This window comes from Glandiceps talaboti (genome assembly GCF_964340395.1).
Source record: "Glandiceps talaboti chromosome 2 unlocalized genomic scaffold, keGlaTala1.1 keGlaTala1_2_unloc_1, whole genome shotgun sequence".
NCBI lineage: Eukaryota > Metazoa > Hemichordata > Enteropneusta > Spengelidae > Glandiceps > Glandiceps talaboti.
This window is the reverse complement of record NW_027554289.1, coordinates 146,207-169,697: the sequence shown is the minus strand read 5'-3', so window position 1 is coordinate 169,697 and position 23,491 is coordinate 146,207. Positions and strand designations below refer to the sequence as shown.

General features: G+C 35.4%; 1 protein-coding gene across 1 annotated transcript in view; it reads left to right on the top strand.

The window, feature by feature from the left end:
- The window catches only part of LOC144453242 (osmosensitive cation channel TMEM63C-like), a 31,040-nt gene extending 13,297 nt beyond the window's left edge, over window positions 1-17,743 (top strand). Inside the window, exons 5-20 of the mRNA XM_078144513.1 lie at window positions 334-525; window positions 1,089-1,200; window positions 2,062-2,135; window positions 2,630-2,710; window positions 3,664-3,787; window positions 4,238-4,371; window positions 4,887-5,006; window positions 5,947-6,005; window positions 6,849-6,943; window positions 11,683-11,876; window positions 12,187-12,246; window positions 14,435-14,597; window positions 15,391-15,496; window positions 15,851-16,018; window positions 16,693-16,856; window positions 17,202-17,743. Of these exons, the coding sequence (XP_078000639.1) occupies window positions 334-525; window positions 1,089-1,200; window positions 2,062-2,135; window positions 2,630-2,710; window positions 3,664-3,787; window positions 4,238-4,371; window positions 4,887-5,006; window positions 5,947-6,005; window positions 6,849-6,943; window positions 11,683-11,876; window positions 12,187-12,246; window positions 14,435-14,597; window positions 15,391-15,496; window positions 15,851-16,018; window positions 16,693-16,856; window positions 17,202-17,375 (2,020 nt within the window). The 3' untranslated portion in view covers window positions 17,376-17,743. The remainder of the gene's footprint in view (window positions 1-333; window positions 526-1,088; window positions 1,201-2,061; window positions 2,136-2,629; window positions 2,711-3,663; window positions 3,788-4,237; window positions 4,372-4,886; window positions 5,007-5,946; window positions 6,006-6,848; window positions 6,944-11,682; window positions 11,877-12,186; window positions 12,247-14,434; window positions 14,598-15,390; window positions 15,497-15,850; window positions 16,019-16,692; window positions 16,857-17,201) is intronic.
- Window positions 17,744-23,491: the final 5,748 nt, after the last annotated feature.

Below are 23,491 nucleotides of genomic sequence, written 5' to 3'. Positions count from 1 at the left end.
TAATTATTAAATTTTTTTATAAAAAAGTTTTGATAATGAAGATGCAAAATTCTGAAAAGAATTTTATTATTATACGTAATGTTACTTAATATTTTTTTTTATCAGATTTTTCAATTTATTTCAGATTTTGTTTTGTTTTCACAATGCAATGGATACAAAGAAGTCATTCATTGTTATTTATTTTCTACCTTGGTGTCACTTAAGACTTACAATACATAATTTGATATAGTTTACTTGATATGGCAAGTATCTATCTGGCAGTCTATGCATGGCATATTGATATATACAAACTATGCTTGTCACCAGTATTTGTTCATGTCGTTTACTTTGTAGGGATGAACATATACGAGCCAAGTCAGGTGTAGATGCTGTCCAGTATATATCTTTTCAGCGCTATGTTCTCCTAATGTTACTGGTTCTATGTATACTATCCATCTGTGTCATACTACCTGTCAATTTCTCTGGTATTCAAGAAGGCGGACCCAGTAATTTTGGACGTACAACAGTGTCCAATCTGCCAACAGAGTAAGATTAAATATTCCTGCATGGTTGTCCTTGTCACTTTCCTGTAACTGGTAACTGGTATATGTAGTGACAGGCATTGGCCACATCAGTCACAAATATGAAGTTACTTGCACATCACAGACATAAAAAATACTGCTTGTTATAGAAGTAGATTAATATGTAACTTGTCGACAAATTTTATAGTACTATCTGATACTTTCAAGAGAAATATTGCATGATGTTTACAGGCTACAACAAGACTTACAATTATACTATTTTGAACTGTTTTGGTTCTTTTTTACATTGGACAACTATTGAGAGTTTTGTTGAAACCATCCCTTTTTTCTTTTGTTTTTTTACATCATATCAGAAATGTTCAGGAATAACCATTGTTTTAACCAGTCTAATCAATATTTCATTGCACATTGCAGCACTACTATGGGTTCACACAGTTCTTCTCATTTCTCATTCAAGTTATCACTAGTCCTAGTCATGGGTTAATATCCACAGGCTGTCAGTCAGTCATCAAACTATATCAGTCAGTATTTCTCATAAGCAACTTGATCTATGTTTCATTTGAACAGCTCAGCACTGCTATGGGTTCACACAGTCTTCTCAGTTCTCTATCTAGTTATCATTGTCCTATTCATGCGCCATTTTACCATGCACCTACAGCAAAGGGAAGAACATGACCTCGTAAGTTCAACCTCACTTCACCTCTCAAAATTGAATCATATTTTAGTTGGGGTATTGCGAGTGTACGATATTCCTAGAACAATAATACCCACTCTTTCATATTGCTGGTATTGCTTACAGTACTGTGTTATGTATGATTTAGCAGTGGTATTAAAGTGATAGGAGTAGAGTGCATATGTTACAGTGAAACATTCAACACATAACATGAAATCAAATAGTGGTGTTGCACCACCTGCTAATACAGCTTCATATTTACATCTTGGTGATCATCACAGTGATGTCATAGACACACACTCAGAGATGGTGAACTATGCCCTGCATGTTATTGCCCTGTGCATCATTTGGGCTACCTTGTAAACTGTAAAAATATAAGCATGACATCATTACTACGTTAAAATCTGAAATGACATTGAAAAGTATTGACATGAGGGTGATTAAGAATCCTTATAATCCCATAATAATCTTTAATTTCCTGCCATAATGTCAGCTGTCATGGTAGGTTTCCTTCAGGTTACATGTACTCTGCTTTTGTCAATAGTTCTGATGTAATGTCAGCCTCATTATGATGTTTGAGGTTTATACCTGTACTCTGTTGTCTGTATGTGTTTTTGACGTAATGTCTGCATGTTGTCATTATGGTTTCTGAGGTAAGTCTTACCTGTACTCTACTCTGTATTCCATTGATATCTGTGTATTAATGTCAGTTTTCATTTTATAAGTTATCTATACTCCTGTTTGTTGTTGGTATTTTTTTTACGTACATGTAAATGTCAGTTAAATTGTCATTATATGGGTTATCTATACTTTGTTTGTTGTGGGTATTCTAGTCATAATGTGGCAGTTTCCATATCATTTCTTCAGGTAACCCGTACTCTGTTTGTAGTCGGTATTCCACTAGAGAGAACAGATCCAGCTTTAGTCAAGCAACATTTCCAGTAAGTGATATATCATTGCGAAAGCTGTCTAGTCTTGTTTAGTCATACTTACTTACTTGTCCCTCTTCCTTCAAAGTTTTAAAATCAAATAAATTGGAAGCATTTGAAAGTTCTGAATGAAATATTTTGTAGTCCGGACTGGTATATTACAGTGTCAAGTTATTTTTTTTTTTTTAAATGGAAAACATATTTTGTAATTTTGCCCAAAAAAAGCCAATGTAAACAACTTATAATGTCCAAGTACAGGAAACATAGTACCGGTATACTTAATATTTGGTTGCCAGTCAAAATGCTACTAACAATTGATAACATTAACTTGTACATGTAAAAGTATACCAAATGGGAATATCTTGATATCAGTCAAGGAAAATTATTATTATTATTATAACTTTATTGTAGGATACACTCCCATACATGACATCCAAGTTACAGATTTTGAACTTTGCAAAGCTGTACTTCATGAAGACTTCGTTATTGGTTTTTTTCTTGCATAGGGAAGCTTATCCTGATGTCATAGTAACTGAAATCCAATTTGCATATGATATTGCCAAGTTGATGAAGTTAGACAAGAGAAAGTAAGTATTTATTATATTCTATGTATTAGCTATATGAATAGTAATTTGAAGAAAATAATAAATAATTGGTGAAATTTGTTATGAATTGACAATGCAATATTTTCTATGGTTCATGCTGTGAATACATTACATTACGCTATGTAAGAAGTGAGCATGAATTTCCTTGAAGGTACAATTATCACATTATCACCAAAAGTCCCTATTTGTCTCCTTTGAGTAATAGTATGTGTTATAATATACCTAGTAATAATGCTGTGCCATGATTCGCTAGAATCAGTCACGTGATAGGAAAATAGAATGACTATTTCCCTACTAGTAGGGAAATAGTTCCATCAACTTTTACATGGTCACGTGACCACCGCGCGTTCACAGCAGGTCAAAATGGCAGCTTCTGACGATGTCGTCTACCACCGCGAGTTCACAGCATGAGGTATATTATAAAACACATATTGCCTGGCCTATATTCGGGCTATAGCACCCGTTCATTACCCCCTCGTGACTGTCAGTTACCAGAATCACATGCTTTGGCCTCGAGAAATAGCATGTGATTCTGGTAACTCACAGTCCCTCGGGTGTAATAAACGGGTGCTATAGCCCGAATATAGGCCAGGCAATATGTGTTCATTATGTCTAGTTGTCAGCTGGTTAAAGAGAAATTTTTGTATATTTTCAGTTCAGATGATAAACTCCCTATTGCCAAATTCCTTTTAGATACATCTCGAAAGATATCCTCAGCAGACAAGTAATGTGTATTGTATTTTTTGTCTTGTATTGTATTGTGTTTACTATACCATGCTTTCCACAGCATGTTGTTAAGTAATAAAGAATAATTAGTTAAAGAAAAATTGGATCTATATATCCAAGAAGGGTAGAAAAAAACTTATTCTAAACCTGACTGAAATAATTTCATTTCATTTCATTTCATTTGTCACAAAATATTTCCTTCACACCAGGCTAAATGCTCATCAGAATCGTATGCACTGTATTGAGATGCACCAGAAGAGTGGTATTAGGCCAACACTGAGAGCTGGAACGTGTGGTCAACTCAGCTGTTGTGATTCATGTGGTGGACCCAAGGTGAATTTTACAACTTATTGTATGACTGGAACCATATGTGAAATATCAGAAGTGTTTACCCCAAATGTTTCTTGAATAGTAGCTGTTTTCTTTGCTTCCATGTCAGTAAATAAAGTTTACATTTACCATCCAAGAACAGTCATTTCAAGAACTTACATTTCAAATATTCAGCAGTTATTCCACCATTACCCACTAATCCAGATGAAAACAAAGATGGGTATATTCATTTCTGTGAACAATAGTTTTCAGAGAAATTTAGATTGTCATGAATATAAGGGAACTATTAATTTCCAAAGTCAATTGCTTTCTGAAAAATAATAGTTATGATAGTTGTTATGAATATTGTTTCAGGTTTTAGAGCAAAACTGAATTTAAACCAATCAGAATATTAAACCCTGGTATTTTAGTACATATCCTCATCAATACAATATATTGTTATTGTATCCCCAGGTTGATGCCATTGAATTCTATGCTGTAACAGAGAACAAGTATGCTGAAGATGTGTTGGAAGAGAGAAGAATAGCCTATAGTAGTAATTTAGGCATGGCATTTGTTACTGTACATAATGAGAAAATAGCTGCAAAGTGAGTCCATTCTTCCAACCTTGTACTACCCTTCACATAACAGATGTAATTTGTGTTGTACCAACCTGGCATTTTAGTTTGCTGACTCAAACATTGTTCTTACATATGTCAAAATGGCGGAATCAATTTTCAAACTTAAATCAACAAACTTGTATCTAAGACTGAGAGGTATCTTGAACTAAACATCTTTTGGCAAATTTTAATAATCGCATATAAACTTTTCCAATCATTCATATTCATGCTCATTTCATTAAAACATACAGTTAGCTTTCATGCAATATACTTTCATAGGCTAAATACAATCATATTTTGAACATGGATAATTATTAATCTTTAATGTCCTCATGGTGACATCAAATGTCCTCATATTTCCATGGTGATAGTGTCCATGGTGATATCAAAATGTCCTCATATTTCCATGGTGATAGTGTCCATGGTGATATCAAATGTCGTCATATTTCCATGGTGATAGTGTCCATGGTGATATCAAATGTCCTCATATTTCCATGTTCTAGGATTGTACAAGATTACAAGACTCTGAAGACTACTCCACCAACCATCTCAAGTGTCAGTACACAGCTAAATTCAACACGGTGGAAGTTAGACTATGCTGCAGCCCCTGATAATATCAAATGGTAACAATCAAACCTTTTCTCTACACTGATCCATACTAAAATGTAATAGATATACAAATAATGTCTACTCATTGGATGCCATGGAGGTGTTGCGTGCTGATTAACATATCACAAAGACATAGCTCCATTGGGAGTCAACTACGTTTCAGAGCTTTATCCTGATATTTTGATGCTTGAATAAAAAGGTATTGTGTATTCAAAGCATCAGAATATCAGGCTGTTTTCATTTAGATGAACAGTAACTAAAAAATACTAGACATAGTGTCCCTTTGTCGAATCTCTAACAATATTGTGGGAGGCAGTTTACTATGATTCTGAGGGACTAGCATCAATATTATGATTACTTATCTTATAAGTTTATATCATGAAATATATTTATGATAAAAAAAAAACAGCAAGAAAAAATTTTGTGGTTACTCAACTTCATTAGATTGTACAGTACGTTGTGTTGTTCTGTCCTCACTAGGTTGACCGATGTGTGAGGGCGCCCCGTCATGGCATACCTTACAGACTTCAATTTTAAGTATTCAACAATGGAATCACATGATTGAACCAGATAAGCTCACATGAATGATCACATGATTAAAGACAAAAAACCATGTGATTGATCTTATGGGTTATAGCCAATATAATGAAATGATTAATTGTTTGAATTTTGTATTAGGGAGGAACAACAAACTTTGGTTCAAATATATAGTGTACCATGATGACAATGGATAAAATTGAAATTAGGATATTAATTACCATTGTAAATTGCATATGTCAACTTGAAAATTTCCATAATTAATAGACACTGTAATAGCATTTTAACATGTTATATAGTACAACGTGTTATTATATGATATGAAGAAAATGATGTGTAAGTATACCCTTAGGATATCAAATTTATCAACTGCATCAATCACAGGGGATATACTTAATTGTGTTTGATTATCAACAGGGAGAACCTGTCAGTAGCACCAGAACAATGGTGGATTAGAGTATCATTAATCAATCTAGGTAAGTAGTAACTACTTTATTATCATAATATGTTACTGACATGTAAGGTCATTGTTTGGGTTTATACCCTTTAACTGTCAAAATGTTGACCCATCCAGTGTTTGACATGTACAAGATTAGCAGTCCTCTACCGGAGCTAATATAAAAGTTTTTGCTTCGGGATGTTATTCTTCTTATTTGGATTTGAGGTTAGATTTGTTGTTGTTGGTGCTCCTCAGTAAGTTAAACACACATGTACATTGTAGGTGATTAAAGGAATATTTACACAACAACCAATCTGTCATCTAGATGTGAGATTAGAAGATTACAGTCATGTGTTTTACATATCAGATGTGTTTCAGCATAGCATTAATACTGACTGAACACAACACTGTTTTTCTTTCCTTGTCAATTACTTTATGCATTTCCAGAAAGGTTCAGGGTATTGATACTCCACATCATGGTGTTGTAAGCAGCAGCATGATGTGAAGTGCCACAACTGTGAATATTTCAGTCTTACAATATTTCTGTTTGTCTCGGAGTCAGTTATTGCTATTTTCAAGAAGATCCTGCTCTATCAATTAACGTATGATACTCAGTACCTTTCATTCAGCATATCTATGCACTTAGTCGGTTCTGTCTTAACTTTATGATGTCTTACATTTTGGGATCTGAGACTAGTTGAAGGTGTCTATATAGCTTTCGTGTGAATCTCTCAGACGTCTTCATGACATAGTCACTTCACACTAGACTCCAAAAAAACGAAAGTCTATTCCTAACAACTATACTGTAAATAATGGAGTCCAGTTGTATCAATATCTATTTCTACAAATGATATCTATTTTTAACTTTGTATATTTGCAGTCTTGTTTGTATGTCTGTTCTTCCTGACGACACCAGCTGTCATCTTGGCTGGCTTGGATGATATCAATTATCAGAAAGCATTTGAGAATATGCATGTAAGTATATAACTTATCAGAATTTAGAGAAATTAAAGACAAGTTTCATATTTGACATATTTCAATTTTTCCTACCATTTTCAACTATCATTGTCATTATTGGGTAATTTGACCAACCCAGCATTATGTGACCTAAAATTAGAATTTAATATATAAAATTTGTCATATTTGGCTTAGAAAGGCCTGCTGTACACTCAGTGGGGTGAGACGTCATGGGAAATAAAAATGTTAGGAGCTTCTTTTTGTTCTCACAGCTGGCCTCAGTGTTGTGAGCTTTGTGTCAACAGCAGTGAAATGAGTCCAAGACCCTGTAGAGGTATCAATGACATGATTTGTATGCAAAGTTTACAAAAGAGTAGGTGAACAACTGAAACAAGTTATATGTATGACAGCAATATGACAGTTTATGTACAAGTCTCATGGTGATGGCTAAACAAGTTCACAGATATTTGATGGTGTTAAAACTGTCCTACAGTTCTCTGGAATTCATAATAAAGGTGTCTACAATGGAACACGATGAAAGAAAGAGTAGTTTTGGATACATATTTCTCCATATGAAACAAAGATTATCCTGAAATACAGTCCAATTTGGTCTATGTCCCTTTAATTGTCAGGATCCTTGAACATCAAGAGTCAATTAAACCAGGCAGAAGACAAACCAATGGACACATTGTTGGTATCTCCATGTCATATGCTATGTGCCCACTTCATAAGATGAGTCATAGGGCACTTAAAATTGTTTGCACTTATTGTATTTACAGGTTTTAGCTGTGCTACTGGTATGTAGTTTCACTGTATGGCCATTTCATGGTGGTTTACTTTACTCAACAAACATTTTGATGCAGTTGTTTTCACTGTCAGCTACTGCTATTTTCATTGGTGTGTCTTCAATCAGTGTCAATCCAATGGGTAAATTCAACTCATCCTCATCACTGTCAATGCGACAGATAAATTGACCAAATGCATCAAACTTAAGGATGCGGTTCTCCCTGTCACTAATGTACACATATCTGTCTTTACTGATTGTCAGTCCTGTGGGATGTTTCAGTTTTTGGGTATTTGATCCACACTCACTAAAGCTATATACAAACTGATCATTTGAGTTAAGAACCTGAATACGATCATTGTTAAAATCACAAAGATAGATGTATCCCTGGTGATCTGTATGGATGTAGTATGGTGCTTTAAGGTCCTCTTTACCACTTCCATATCTTCCAATGGACTTGATGTATTCGCCATCTTGTGTGTATTTCCTTATCAAGTGTCTGCTTTGATCTGTCGTGTCATCAGCCTTTCCATCCCACTCTGTGACATAGACACTGCCATCAAGTGGACTAATAGCAATCCCAAATGGATATTTCAGTTCATTTTGTCCAAAACACCGGACTAATTTACCATCCTCATCACTTACAACTATTTGGTTGTTGCCTCTGTCAGTTGTAAAGTAGTTATTATCAGCTGATACTGCTACATCATATGGTTTGAAAAGATTATCAAATTCTGTAAATTCAAATGTTTGCTTACAGTTCCCATCAATGTCAATGACCTGTAGTCTGTGATTACCCTTGTCAGCTACAAACATGTCTCCATTTTGGTGTACTTTGACAGTCTGTGGGTTGTTAAAGTTTCCAGGTTCCTTGCCTTTCTTTCCAATGGTTTTCACTAACCCTTTGATGATAGGAATCTCACATGCACATCCTGGTATTTTATCATTCCCTGCACTGAATTGAACGTTTAACTTGCCAGCTGTTTTCCCACATACAATGGCAGTATGTGTTCCATCTCCATTATCAGTGACTTCAATCTCTTCTTGTGATCCATCTGACTGTGTTACATTCACTTTCACATCTTGGTTAGGTAGTATTACCTTCCCTCTGCTATCTTGAGTTGTAATGACCAACTTACCTGATTCACCTTTCAGGAGTTGTTTTGGTATGTTATCAATGGTACACTGAGTGGTACAAACATCAGATCTTAACACACCAACCATGTTTTGTGCAGTAAACTGCTCAACATCTAAAGCCTGGAATGTGATCTTTTCATACAATACTTCTGGGTTGGTTTCTAAGTCAGCTAGATCATTGAGACGTTGGGTTGTGGCTTGTCTTGTACGTAGCAACTGACAACCATTGTTTTGATACATCAATGTCTCTACACATTTACAAGTACTGGTAATGTTCTCATACTTGAACTCTAAATCATCGATTTGAACTTCAAGATGTTTCTGACGTTGGTCACATGTTGTCTTCAACTCTTGTACCAGCTTCTTACCAACTACTTTCACTTTCTCAGTCACTGCTTCAACTGCAGCATTTATTTGTTGTTCTCCTTCAAGACACAGTTCTTTGAGATTGTCAACTGCTTCCTTGGCAACAGCTTTGCAACCATCAGCCTCTTGTGCTTTCACTTTCAGTTTGTCTACAGTTTGGGATAATTCATCAGTATACTCCTTGACCACTTCTTGTAGAAATCTAAAATGGTGTTCAGGAGTTTTGTGATCACATAGTGTACATTCCATACAGATAGGTGTCTGACATGTATCACAGTAGCATTTCAGTTCATTTTGTCGATGAAGTTTGCAGAATTCTTTTGGTTGGACAGCTGATGGTTTTGTTGTCTGTAGTTCCTTGTATTCCTCAGTGGTTAAGACTGTATGAGTGTTTGCTATTTTCATTCTCTTGTGTATTACCATACAACTCATACAGAAATACTGGCAACAATCAAGACAAAAATTAGAAGCATCATTCTCATCACAAAACTCACATTTCAGTTTCTTGACACTGGCTTCATCGTGTTTTCTGTGAATAACTTCAAGCAATGAGTTGACAACATGGTTGTCGTTCAGTGTAGCTACGTCATCATCAACAAGTTCACACTCGGCATTACATGTGGGACAGTTTAGGGATCCCTTCTTTTCCACCAGTGTCTCCAAGCATTGACAACAGAATGTGTGATCACATGGTAGAAGTTTAGGTTGTCGATAGAACTCAAGACAAATTGCACAAGTCACAAAACCTTCACCAATATCATTAAGAATCTCTTCAGCTGGTTTAGTTGGAACACAAGCAGCCATGATTTCTAGTGGCTCATTTCTGCATTCCATGTACATGTCCCTGCTTCTGAGAAATTCAAATCATTAGAGTCACCTGATTTAAGACCCCTTAGGCCAGTGGAATATAATAGTCATCCATTGGGGTGAAAGGTCATCTAAGGACAAAGTTGAAAGCCCTGCAGTGAACTATGAAAATATGGCTCTTGTATGTTTCTTTCTATCTAATATTATCATTAACACTCAGTGTATTATGTACATGAAATGTTGTATTAACCCAAATACCTAGTATAGACCTTTTTAGTCTTGTTTTTCAAAGTAACTATTCATAAACACATCACCAAGTTATGCAAATAATGCAACAATGATGTGTCACTACCTAGACAGAATCACAGTCCCACTATCAGATAGAGAAACTGTGACAGAATACTTACATATGGAATGATTTAAGGTCACCACAATGATGAATTTGTTACTTTAAATTCTACCAGTCTAATTAGTCCCTAACATGCATAGCCCAGTTGGGACATCATATGATACTATGACAGATTCAGCCAGTCAGTCCATGTATGTGTCTGTGTCCCCCTGTATCTCTGGAATGTATGAACTGATTTTAACCGAACCTGACACAATGTCTGATGTTGTAGTCCACATATGCACATCATTTGGGTTCTCTACCTTTGTGGTAACACCTGAATGGTAGCCATATTTGACGTAAAAAATAAAAATTTTACCTTCTAAGGGAAGGTTAAGTATGGTAATGTCTGTCTCTGTGTCCATACCTGTCTGTACCATTGCTTTCTCAAAAACAACTCACTCAATTTTTAAAAAAAAATTGGTGTACTGTGACCTTTTTAGGGTAAAGGCTAGAAGTGATTAGGTTGTGGTAAACATACCATGAATATTATTATTAGTACAGTAATTATGTAAATAACAATTTTCAATAATTAGACAATATCTTTATAGTGCATGCTTAAAATTTCATATAATTTCATATGTACATTGTTGTATGCAGTTTTTTATGTAGCTTTTGATAATATTTGCACAATAAATGATTTTCTATAAGTAGGTAATGTCTTTTTAATGCAAGCATCAAATTTCATATAATTCCATACATACATTGACGGTGACAGAGCACATTTGTTGTTTTAAGCTCTTTGATGTAGCTTTAAACCAAACTGAGTCATTTGCATAATTAACTCTTTGTAAAGGTCAAATGACCCAAAATGTGCAAAGTGTGTTTGCACACCTCTGACATACATGAACTGGTATCAACCATACCTGGCACAACTCAGGTACTGAAGTACAATTATGTACAATGTACATCACTTGGCATATTTGACATTAAAATTCAGAATATGAATGAGTAAGTTGACACTATGGGATCTTTGTCGTGTGTTTGACAAAGGTTTGTTGTATACTAGGTTTTCCTTAGGGTTTCTTTGTCAGTGTTGAATATGCCAAAATTAATGTCTTTTTGTGGCAAAATTTGAAATCAGGGCAATGCAAATTTTAAAAACCTTAATTGATAAAAGTGATATTTGCACACATATACAGGATGTCAGAGTTTGAAGTGAATACATTTATTAAATTGTCTTCATATTTTGATACAGTTGTAGTTCTCTTGTAGTCAGTTTGAAGCTCTCTTGATAAATTGTTCATTTCTGTATTTTTTTTATTTTTTTTGCAGTCTCCGTTTGTTTCTCAATTTCTACCAACCCTGTTACTATGGACATTCTCAGCCCTGCTGCCACTATTAGTAGCCTGGTCTAGTCAGTTTGAAGCCCATTGGACCAGATCTGATGAGAATCACATGGTGATGAGGAAGACATTTGTCTTCTTACTGTTCATGCTTCTAATTTTACCATCCTTAGGACTGACAAGGTATGTCAAATTTATGTCATTTATTTACCCATTTCTTTCTCATTCCTCATACTTTGATACAAAATTATCAGTGCAATGATAAATTGAATATTTCTATTTTGCTAGATTTGTTTCAAGTTGTCAATTTGATTGAGTATTTGAGTTACACAGGCACAATATCACACTCTTTGTTGATTCTACTCAGATTAACGAAGCACTATGATTTGAAAACTTCCTTGCCATGGTGATCACACAACAACAGATTTCTGACACTGTATACAGTGAGTGTCAACCTGTAGTCTTGCTTTTATGTTACTTTTATCTATTTCAGTGCGCAAGCATTTTTTGAGTGGTCACTAAGCAATGATGAGGCAATAAAAATGAGATGGAAGTAAGTATGGATCAATATTTGTCAAAATGAAAATGGTGTCAAAGATGTGATTTTATATCTATGGAAAGATGTGAGTGATTTACAGAATACAGACAGGACTTATAGTCCAGGCCTATATCTAACCTCCTCTGTTCTCCATTATTATTGAGCATAGATGAGAAATAATACTTACTTCATTTTTCTCCAGTGCATAATATCATGAGAAACGCTATTAAACATTTATTAGAAGATTTATTTTTTTTGTCCCAAAACACTGTCAATGACACCACAGCATACAGTAAAAGAGAGAAACGTGTTAGTGGCATCATACACTCTAATACCTGTAGTCTACACTGCATGAAAGGATGGTGTGTTCTGGTTCTGTATATTAAGTGATGATCACACAACGGCATTGCCGAAAATCTGAAAATGCCACATTTCTGTTGTGTAACCGTCTTGTATTTGAAACTGGAAACCACTTTTCATGCAGTACGTGCTAGTGCTACTTGATGCAAAGTCAACATTTAAATGCTGAGTCTAAGGAGGTATTAGATGACGATGTGAAGGATATGATACTGTGCAGTGAGTCAATATACATACTATACCTTGACAAAACCCCCATGATGATAATGTCAAGACATGAATTATTAAACTTTGAGATGTATAAAACCTCATGGGGATTGTGACATGTTTTGTATGTCTTATAACACGTTCAGCTCTACAAAATAGGTTATTGTAACATATATCCATATTGTGTGTTTCCCTATCAGCTATACAAAATAGGTTATTGTAACATATATCCATATTGTGTCTTTCCCTATCAGTTGTACAAAATAGGTTATTGTAACATATATCCATATTGTGTCTTTCCCCTATCAGCTATACAAAATAGGTTATTGTAACCATATTGTGTGTTTCCCTATCAGCTCTACAAAATAGGTTATTGTAACATATATCCATATTGTGTCTTTCCCTATCAGCTGTACAAAATAGGTTATTGTAACATATATCCATATTGTGTCTTTCCCTATCAGCTATACAAAATAGGTTATTGTAACATATATCCATATTGTGTCTTTCCCTATCAGCTGTACAAAATAGGTGATTGTAACATATATCCATATTGTGTCTTTCCCTATCAGCTGTACAAAATAGGTTATTGTAACATATATCTATATTGTGTCTTTCCCTATCAGCTATACAAAATAGGTTATTGTAACATATATCTATATTGTGTCTTTCCCTATCAGCTCTACAAAATAGGTTATTGTAACATATATCCATATTGTGTCTTTCCCTATCAGCTATACAAAATAGGTTATTGTAACATATATCTATATTGTGTCTTTCCCTATCAGCTCTACAAAATAGGTTATTGTAACATATATCCATATTGTGTCTTTCCCTATCAGCTGTACAAAATAGGTTATTGTAACATATATCCATATTGTGTATTTCCCTATCAGCTATACAAAATAGGTTATTGTAACCATATTGTGTGTTTCCCTATCAGCTCTACAAAATAGGTTATTGTAACATATATCTATATTGTGTATTTCCCTATCAGCTATACAAAATAGGTTATTGTAACCATATTGTGTCTTTCCCTATCAGCTGTACAAAATAGGTTATTGTAACATATATCCATATTGTGTCTTTCCCTATCAGCTGTACAAAATAGGTTATTGTAACATATATCCATATTGTGTCTTTCCCTATCAGCTGTACAAAATAGGTTATTGTAACATATATCTATATTGTATCTTTCCCTATCAGGTGTACAAAATAGGTGTTTGTAACATATATCCATATTGTGTCTCTCCCTATGAGCTGTACAAAATAGGTGTTTGTTACATATATCCATATTGTGTCTCTCCCCTATCAGCTGTACAAAATAGGTTATTGTAACATATATCCATATTGTGTGTTTCCCTATCAGCTCTACAAAATAGGTGTTTGTAACATATATCCATATTGTGTCTTTCCCTATCAGCTATACAAAATAGGTTATTGTAACATATATCCATATTGTGTCTTTCCCTATCAGCTGTACAAAATAGGTTATTGTAACATATATCTATATTGTGTATTTCCCTATCAGCTATACAAAATAGGTTATTGTAACATATATCTATATTGTGTCTTTCCCTATCAGCTGTACAAAATAGGTTTTTGTAACATATATCCATATTGTATCTTTCCCTATCAGCTGTATCTTCTTACCTGACAACGGTGCATTCTTTGTCAACTATGTGATTACATGTGCATTAGCTGGTACAGCATTAGAATTGTTCCGTTTTCCTGAACTAGTCTACTATGCTTGCAGTATGTTGTGGACTCGATCAGAGGCAGAGAAAATCACCAAGAGGAAGGTTAGTCTGCAGCCCCCACCCCATCCCATCTTCCCAATCACACACCCATTTCAAAATGTAAAATTTGACATTCAATTGGTATTTTTACAACAAAAACTTGTGCTTACTTCAGAAGTTGTTCAGGTGATTGGTTATCCTAAAAAGTAGTATTAACTGGAGTATATTATTATACTGACTTATATTAAGCTTTCTGTGTATTTCTGCTATATCAATGATAATCTTTGAAAAGACTGCATTTACGAATAGATAAATTTCAAACCTTCACTATTTCTCATTATATGGTACAATACATTCCTGTGTTAAATCTTGTATGGCAGCCAATACATAATAAATTTAGAAGTGTCCTTTATGGTAAATGGTCAGACAGTTGGAATTGAGTCTTCTATTTTTTGTACAATTTAGATATATTTTGTTGAATATCTTAGACCGACACCAATCTCTTGGGAGATTTTGTTTTTGTCTCTTAATCTTCAAATGTTTTGAATTTGATACTGATTTCAAATTTTTGATGGAAAGTGTGCTGGTCAGCTTTTTAAAATATAATTTTTCCTCCAAGTTACCAGTAGTGTGGCTTAGTATTTACCTGACTAGACTTTTTGCAATCACTCACTCAGGCTGCTATTTCACACAAAAGAACAAAATTGTGACTATGAATATCTGGAAAGTTATGTATTTTACAGAATATTACTGATATGAGTGAGAGTAATGCTTAGTACTATGTAAATGAAATACCATAGAGTTGATGTCATGATAAAAAGATGTTGACTTTAAGTTCTATGTTTTGTATCTGTAGGAGTTGGCGTATGACTTCCAGTTTGGTGTACAGTATGCTTGGACACTATGTATTGTTACTATTGTCATTGTCTACAGTCTTACATGTCCACTTATTGTGCCATTTGGTGAGTCACTATTCTTTTAGCCTCGGCATCCCCATAGCCCTCCAACCACCACCACCAGCCATGCACCAGTGAGGGTGCTATAATAGAAATGAGTTGTGTCTATCCTCAACTGTTTCTCTGGCATGCCTGGGCTGATTTCTTTCTAGACTTCATACAAATAGAGATATGTGTATACCACATATAAATTTAAAATCATCAGAATCTCACATATAATGCATGAAAATTCAGTGAATTGTAGCTACACTGAAAGTCATGTTTGCTACTTTTCATTTCAATGAATGATCCAGATAAGTTATTCTAACATGACCTTTGACTTTTCACCTTTCTGACATGACCTTTGACTTTCCCACCTAGGTCTAATATATATGGCACTAAAGCATCTTGTAGATCGTTACAACATCTACTATGCATATGGACCATCACGTATTGATAAAGAAATACACAAGTCAGCCGTAAACTATGTCATAATATCAGCTGTATTCCTACAGTGTTCAATGCTGTTCTTCTCTGTTATAAGACTTGGTAAGTGCTTGTTTTCTTACATTCTTTGTTGCTACAACAGTACTGTGTTACTTGAATTATATGTATAGAAGCTTTTTCTGTTACCATCAAAGATTTGTATTTGTTATTGTTGCGCAATTTCTGGTGCAATAAAGATCAGTATTATCTGTTTCATAGAAAAAGATGTATCTAGCTTACTATAATCATTTCCATCTTACATCATCAGTAGTACATGTTATATACTGTGGGTAATGCATAAATGTCTTGTAAAGGTTGTTCATATATGAGAAATATGATAAGAAATGTACAGAACCGTCAATAGATTGCCCTTATGATGTCATCGTAATACCGGTAGTTGCATTATTAGAATATCATTGTTGATTACTCTGAATGTTGTATGGTTTATGTAATAAGGTTACATGTAAGGTCACACATGTTAACATTTATAAATGCCCGCATCCAGGCCTAAAGTGACAACACGTCACAATATTACAGTTTGCACAATATATGACCTCATAAATTGCATTTTATCCGTATCAGCTAGATTCTGGATGTTACCCAATGTAGGTGATGGTTAGCTCACAAAGTAGAATTTGACTTGTCTATACAAATCTGAGCCGTAATAATGGATCAAAACTTTTTACTTTTAACTTTGGAATAAATGTGTTTGTGATTGCGTATGGTTTTGATTACAGGTTCATTGGATCCTAGGACCATAGTCAGCGCCGTAGTACTTATCCTTATTCTTGGTTTGCTAATAGCCAAGACTTGTTTTAATATCTGGATGGGATTCATGCCACATGCCTATGAAGAATTCTCAAATCTAGAGGAACCTATGCCTACAGATGAAGAGCCAACTGTGAGTACTTTTTGTAGACTTTCATGATTTATGTATCTTGTTTAACAAATTGCCATTAGAAATGTCAACAATACTGAATTGTTTATATGGACGGGCTTCCCTCTGTGCTACTGTATAAACCATAGAGAATATTATAAACTTAACAACTGTGTTTTCTGCTCTCAACCATCACCAGAGCTACTTTTTTTTCTGACTTGCCAGTGTTTCCCTGAAGAAGACCTCATGTGGAAAATGTTGGGAATAAAGATATATTTTTACTATAGAATAAAAGCTCCTCGCGATCATCCCACTAATATAATTATTGTGGCTACATGATTCTAACATTGTTGGTTTATTCTTTGACAGAATTTTGTCCCAGATGTGCTTCATGACCCTGTAACTAAAGAAGGAGAAGAGGATGATGGCAGTCGCCATGCAGCTCCTCCACGTCTTGCATATGGTGCAACTACAGCAGGTGATATTGGTGCAGCAGACATCTCAACTAGGGAACATGCACCACTGACTGAACATATGGAATAATGTGTGATTGGCTATCTTATATTTGGCCGGTACTGTGAATATTAACTTGTCGACATCCATATGATGCTAGCATTGTGAAATGCTTCAAATAATCTGTCAACACTCAGCCCCCATGTCCATTGCTGAATATTTGTCTACATGTACATCCATGTGTTAAAATTAATGTTTTCATAATTTCGTTGTCCTAAGAAGGGGGCTCGTTGTCCTAAAAAGGGGCTCGCTGTCCTAAAAAGGGGCTCGTTGTCCTAAAAACAGGGCTATTGGTATTAAGGTTTATGTCATTGTAATATAGATGGACATGCCAGAGACCTGTATGATTTGGCTGTATTTGAAACTGTCAGGTTGTGTCCAGAGATGTAGAAATGTTTGTATAGGTAAATATAGATTTTCATTTGGAAGAAATGAGACATAGACTATATAAATGTGCAAATGAGAAAGGTTAATTGTTTAGCCAATTGAGTCATGTATATAACTATGTCAATTTTGTGTACTACTAAAAAGAATATATTATTTGGTTAACTGCCAGACTATTCTTGGATAATACTGATATCTATTAAGTTAGCCACATGTGAAAATAATGGCAAGTGTTCCAAACAGACTTGTTTCTGTTTTATAAAGTAGCTAGTAGTATATACGAAGTTCATGTTCCAAAATCATGGCAAAGTGGTGAATCAGTCAGAGTATTAATTGCAATAAAGGATTTGTTGTACTTTCATCAGTACCTAGAATACTCAATAATATAATTTCAAAGCCTTACACCCAGCACGCAACACCTCACCATGCACCTAAGTAGCTGTAACACCCAGCATGCAACACTACACCTAAGTCTGAGTATCTGTTGCACCCAGCATGCAACACTGCACCTCAACTCTGAATGTATGCACACCCAGCATGCAACACTGCACTTCAATCTGAATCCGTTGCATGCACCCAGCATGCAACACTGCACCTCAGTCTGAATATCTGTTGCCAACTGCATGCAACACTACACCTCAATCTGAATATCTGTTGCACCCAGCATGCAACACAATACCTTATACCTGAATCTGTCACCCAGCATGCAACACCATACCTCATACCTGAATATCAATACATCATATCAGAGAAGGTACAACTGATTTGACCCTTCATTAACCGAGTAAAAATTGTTCTCTTCCCTACTTTCTGACATAGATGCATGCGTTTGCAATTTTACTATATTATTAGAGAGACAATGCATGGGTTCAAAACATTACAAGTGTTACTTAAGGCTGCAGATCAGGCAAAATAAGTTTTGCTTGTTGTGAACAACTTAGAATTTCACATCACAACCTATATTTTGAGATTTCTATGTTTGAAGGTATAATGAGATGTAAATATAGAATCTTGTTGTTCATTTCTTTTGTCAATGTCTGGTATATGAAATTGGCATGCTGCAACAGTAAACTAACTGAAATATGATGAATCAGGACTATGCTGATAGTGTGTAAGTATTCAAGTCACAGCTGATTTGACAGGCATTGAATGACACTGCAGTAGCATGTTATTATTAAGCAATATCGCCGAGTGTATTTTTGTATAATTTGATATTGTTATCAAGATGTGTTCACATAGAGCAATATAGTTTGAAATAGTGCAAAAGTTACGCAATCATGATGTGACAGTGTTATCATCTGTACTAGAAACAGGTGATTGTTACAGTTGAATTTGCATGCTTTAGAAACTAAGAGATGATAGACTTTGATTTAGCTGCCAAATGTGACAAAATTTGTCAACTATTCATATAATATTATAATAGTTATTGAATTTTGTAATCAGAGAATAGTATAATATTTATGGATGTTCTTGCATGCTATGGTATTCTACAATTAAAATGATGTCATGGCCCTCTGAAGTTTTCATTGTTAGAAAAAGTTGTCATCAGCTGATGTGCTGAACTCTACTATTATTGCTAAAGTTATGACGATAAATTGTATTGGTGTCACATGGTAAAGTACATGGTGAAGGGGAGCAGGGTGAGGGGAGAGGGAGCAGTGATTGAGGTATGAAATACAGGTACTAATTGAGTACAGGGGGAGCAATGACTGAGGTATGAAATACAGGCACAATGTACATGTAAGAGTGCGTAAGGCAGGTTTCTTCATTCTTCTGTTGTCTGACTCTGAATAGTTGAGAAATATGCGGAACATAGTACTATGAGTGACATTCGTATTCACTGCTACCCAAAATCTCACCCTTGCCCCTCCCTCATACTGATAGCAGACACTCAGCGTCACTTGGTCACTATGTATTTGAAAGAGCAAAATGTGAGACAAGTCAATGTGTATTTTGTATAATAATGTGTTACTCTGTATAACTGGTAGAGTTGAATGCCTATGTATGAACTGTAATGGACTAACTTTATTGGTGTTTAGTTGCATATGTATATAGTATACATAGATTAAAAATGATGATATATGAATTTATAGACATCTATTATTTTGAAATTTAGTGTGAATTTAATATTTGAATCCTTCCTGGAACTTCTAAATGTATGTATTTTGTAAGACCTTATTATGTTTAGCTGACTTTAAACCTGTAAATGTTGTGGTGATTTTTGTAAGTATTTAATGTATCTATGCAATATATTGTGGTATACAGCGAGACAACCTGTGCAATATTTACTCTAGTTTGGTTCGTTCTGACTTTCAGTGGATGATTTCAAATACACACGTACTAATTGATGCATGTCATCTATATAATGTATTTCAGGCATACAAGTCATTCCATAGTGTACTTTTTGAATGTAACAGTGCATGGTTTTTTTTTAAATGCCTGTCCATCTTTTTGTCATGGTCATTGTTATCATCATCATCATCATCATCGTCATCATCATCATCGTCATCATCACCACCACCACCACCACCACCACCATCCTCATAATCATCACTGCCACCACCATCTACAGCAGCACCACCTGTGACCACCACCATCATAATCATCATCAGCACCACCACTACCACCATCATAATCATCAGCACCACCACTACCACCATCAGCACCACCACTACCACCATCATAATCATCACCACCACCACCACCACCATCATCAGCACCACCACCACCACCATCATAATCATCATCAGCACCACCACTATCATAATCATCAGCACCACCACCATCATAATCATCAGCACCACCACCACCATCATCATTATAATCATCAGCACCACCACCACCACCACCATCATAATCATCAGCACCACCACCACCATCATCATCAGCACCACCACCACCACTACCACCATCATAATCACCACCACCACCACCATAATCATCAGCACCACCACCACTATCATCATCATCATAATCATCAGCACCACCACTATCATAATCATCAGCACCACCACCACCATCATAATCATCATCATCAGCACCACCACTATCATAATCATCAGCGCCACCACCACCACCATCATTATAATCATCAGCACCACCACCATCATAATCATCAGCACCACCACCACCATCATAATCATCAGCACCACCACCATCATCATAATCATCAGCACCACCACCACCACCATCATTATAATCATCAGCACCACCACCACCATCATAATCACCAGCACCAGCACCACCATCATCATCAGCACCACCACCACTATCATCATAATCATCAGCACCACCACTATCATCATAATCATCACCACCACCACCACCATCATCATAATCATCAGCACCACCACCATCATAATCATCAGCACCACCACCACTACCACCATCATAATCATCAGCACCACCACCACTACCACCATCATAATCATCAGCACCACCACCACCATAATCATCAGCACCACCACCATCATAATCATCAGCACCACCACCATAATCATCAGCACCACCACCATCATAATCATCAGCACCACCACCATCATAATCATCAGCACCGCCACCATCATAATCATCAGCACCACCACCACTACCACCATCATAATCATCAGCACCACCACCACTACCACCATCATAATCATCAGCATCACCACCACCATAATCATCAGCACCACCACCACCACCATAATCATCAGCACCACCACTATCATCATAATCATCAGCACCACCACCACCATCATCATCGGTGCCACCACTATCATCATAATCATCAGCACCACCACCATCATCCTCATGATCATCAGCACCACCATCATCATAATCATCACCACCACCACCACCATCAACATAATCATCAGCACCACCACTATCATCATAATCATCACCACCACCACCAACACCACCATCAACATCATCAACATCATCATCATCATCATCATCATCATCATCATCATCATCATCATCATCATCATCATCATCATAATCTACATCATCATCTTCTAAGACATTGGTCAGCCTTGTCGTATTAAAGGTCTGTCGCCCTCACACCCCAGTAGGAAAATGTAGCGATGAAATTCCAGATAATCCAGACATGTAACATTTCAATATTTTAAGGAATACACCTTATGTAGATATCCGAGATTGTCGCTATATATTCCCACTACAAACAGCCATGGTTTCCATTAATACACAAAGGTTGATGTGCAATACTACAACAAAGTGAAAATAGATTTGTAAACCTTTTTATTTAGATGTCAAACTTTTACCAGTACTGTCATTAAACTAGTCATTTACCCCATATCAGTGTATAGCAATGAAGTATATATAGTTTTAGTTTAGAATCAATCTAAAGGGACAAATGATCAAAATATCCTTTCCTGTGGTGGAAATAAATCTCAACCATTGATAGAAGCTTCCTTCATCACAGAATATCAAACATAAAAAACTTTCAGTTTGATCCTAGAGCTTGGAGTGAAGATGATCAGTTTCCAGGTCTAGATGTTAATAGGAGATGCTTTATGTATGAGATAGCATGCAGTGATGTTAAAATGTAGATGGTAATATGGAGTCCTGTCAGACAGCTAGCTAGTAGATGGTAATATGGAGTCCTGTCAGACAGCTAGCTAGTAGATGGTAGGGGCACTGATTGCCAAATCAAATTGTGTATTTGTGTGTGAGAGTTATGTACATGTATGTATGAATGTCAATAAAAACAAATCAAAATGTACATTGGCTGTCTCCCCGTTCTCTTTTACTATTAAAGTTGCACTAGCTGCAACTGGAATGGTTTTTTTTTGAAAATTGTTAAAAAAACTTACTCATAATATATGTGAACAGTATCACATCTGTTGATACAAATATTTTTATAGCTGTGTACACGGTAAATCAAATCAAATTGATTTGGGGTCCTTACCAACAAATCAGCGCCCTCAATGGTGATCATGATTTCAACCTGTGTCTGTACTGCTCATGTATGATATCAACCACTGGTTAACATGTAGAGTGTCTAGTTATTGATAATTTAACAGTTTTCAGTGAATATATTGTGGGTATGACTACACTACATACAGATAATATTGACCATTAACAGATACAATGACAATGTCTTTTTATAATAATCGACCAATTTTTAGGCAATATATATCTTTGGTTATTTCATGAAAAAAATATCTCAGTTGCAGCTAAAGCAGGTTTGAAGTATATATGACAACAAATTGTTCTAGTATGTATGTATGTATGTATGTGTGTGTGTGTGTGTGTGTATGTATGTATGTATGTATGTATGTATGTATGTACATTGTATGTATGTATGTATGTATGTATGTATGTATGTATGTATATGTATGTATGCATATATGTATGCATGTTCTAAAGTTCGACCACATTTTAAAGATGTTTGTAGCAAAAAAATCAGAAATCAGAGTTTTAAAAAACCACACATCTAAATACACTTTTGTAACATATTGCATATGCCTTTTGATGATTGATAGATATACATTCTATAATAAGCAGAAATTGATGAAACCAGTTCAAAGTAGATCAAGATTTTTAAACTCAAGACACGGTCTATTAAACATACGATGTATCATTCAATTTTAATATCAGTGCATAGTATGACGACACACACATTCAATATTTTTACACATCGTCATAATCCACCAGGCCTCTTTAGCGACTTTTACAACATTGTCCAAGCCGTACAGAAAAAAACAAACGTGTTCTGGCTTGAGCCACGGGTATGGTCGCTGGGGGCGTACTCCTGGTTC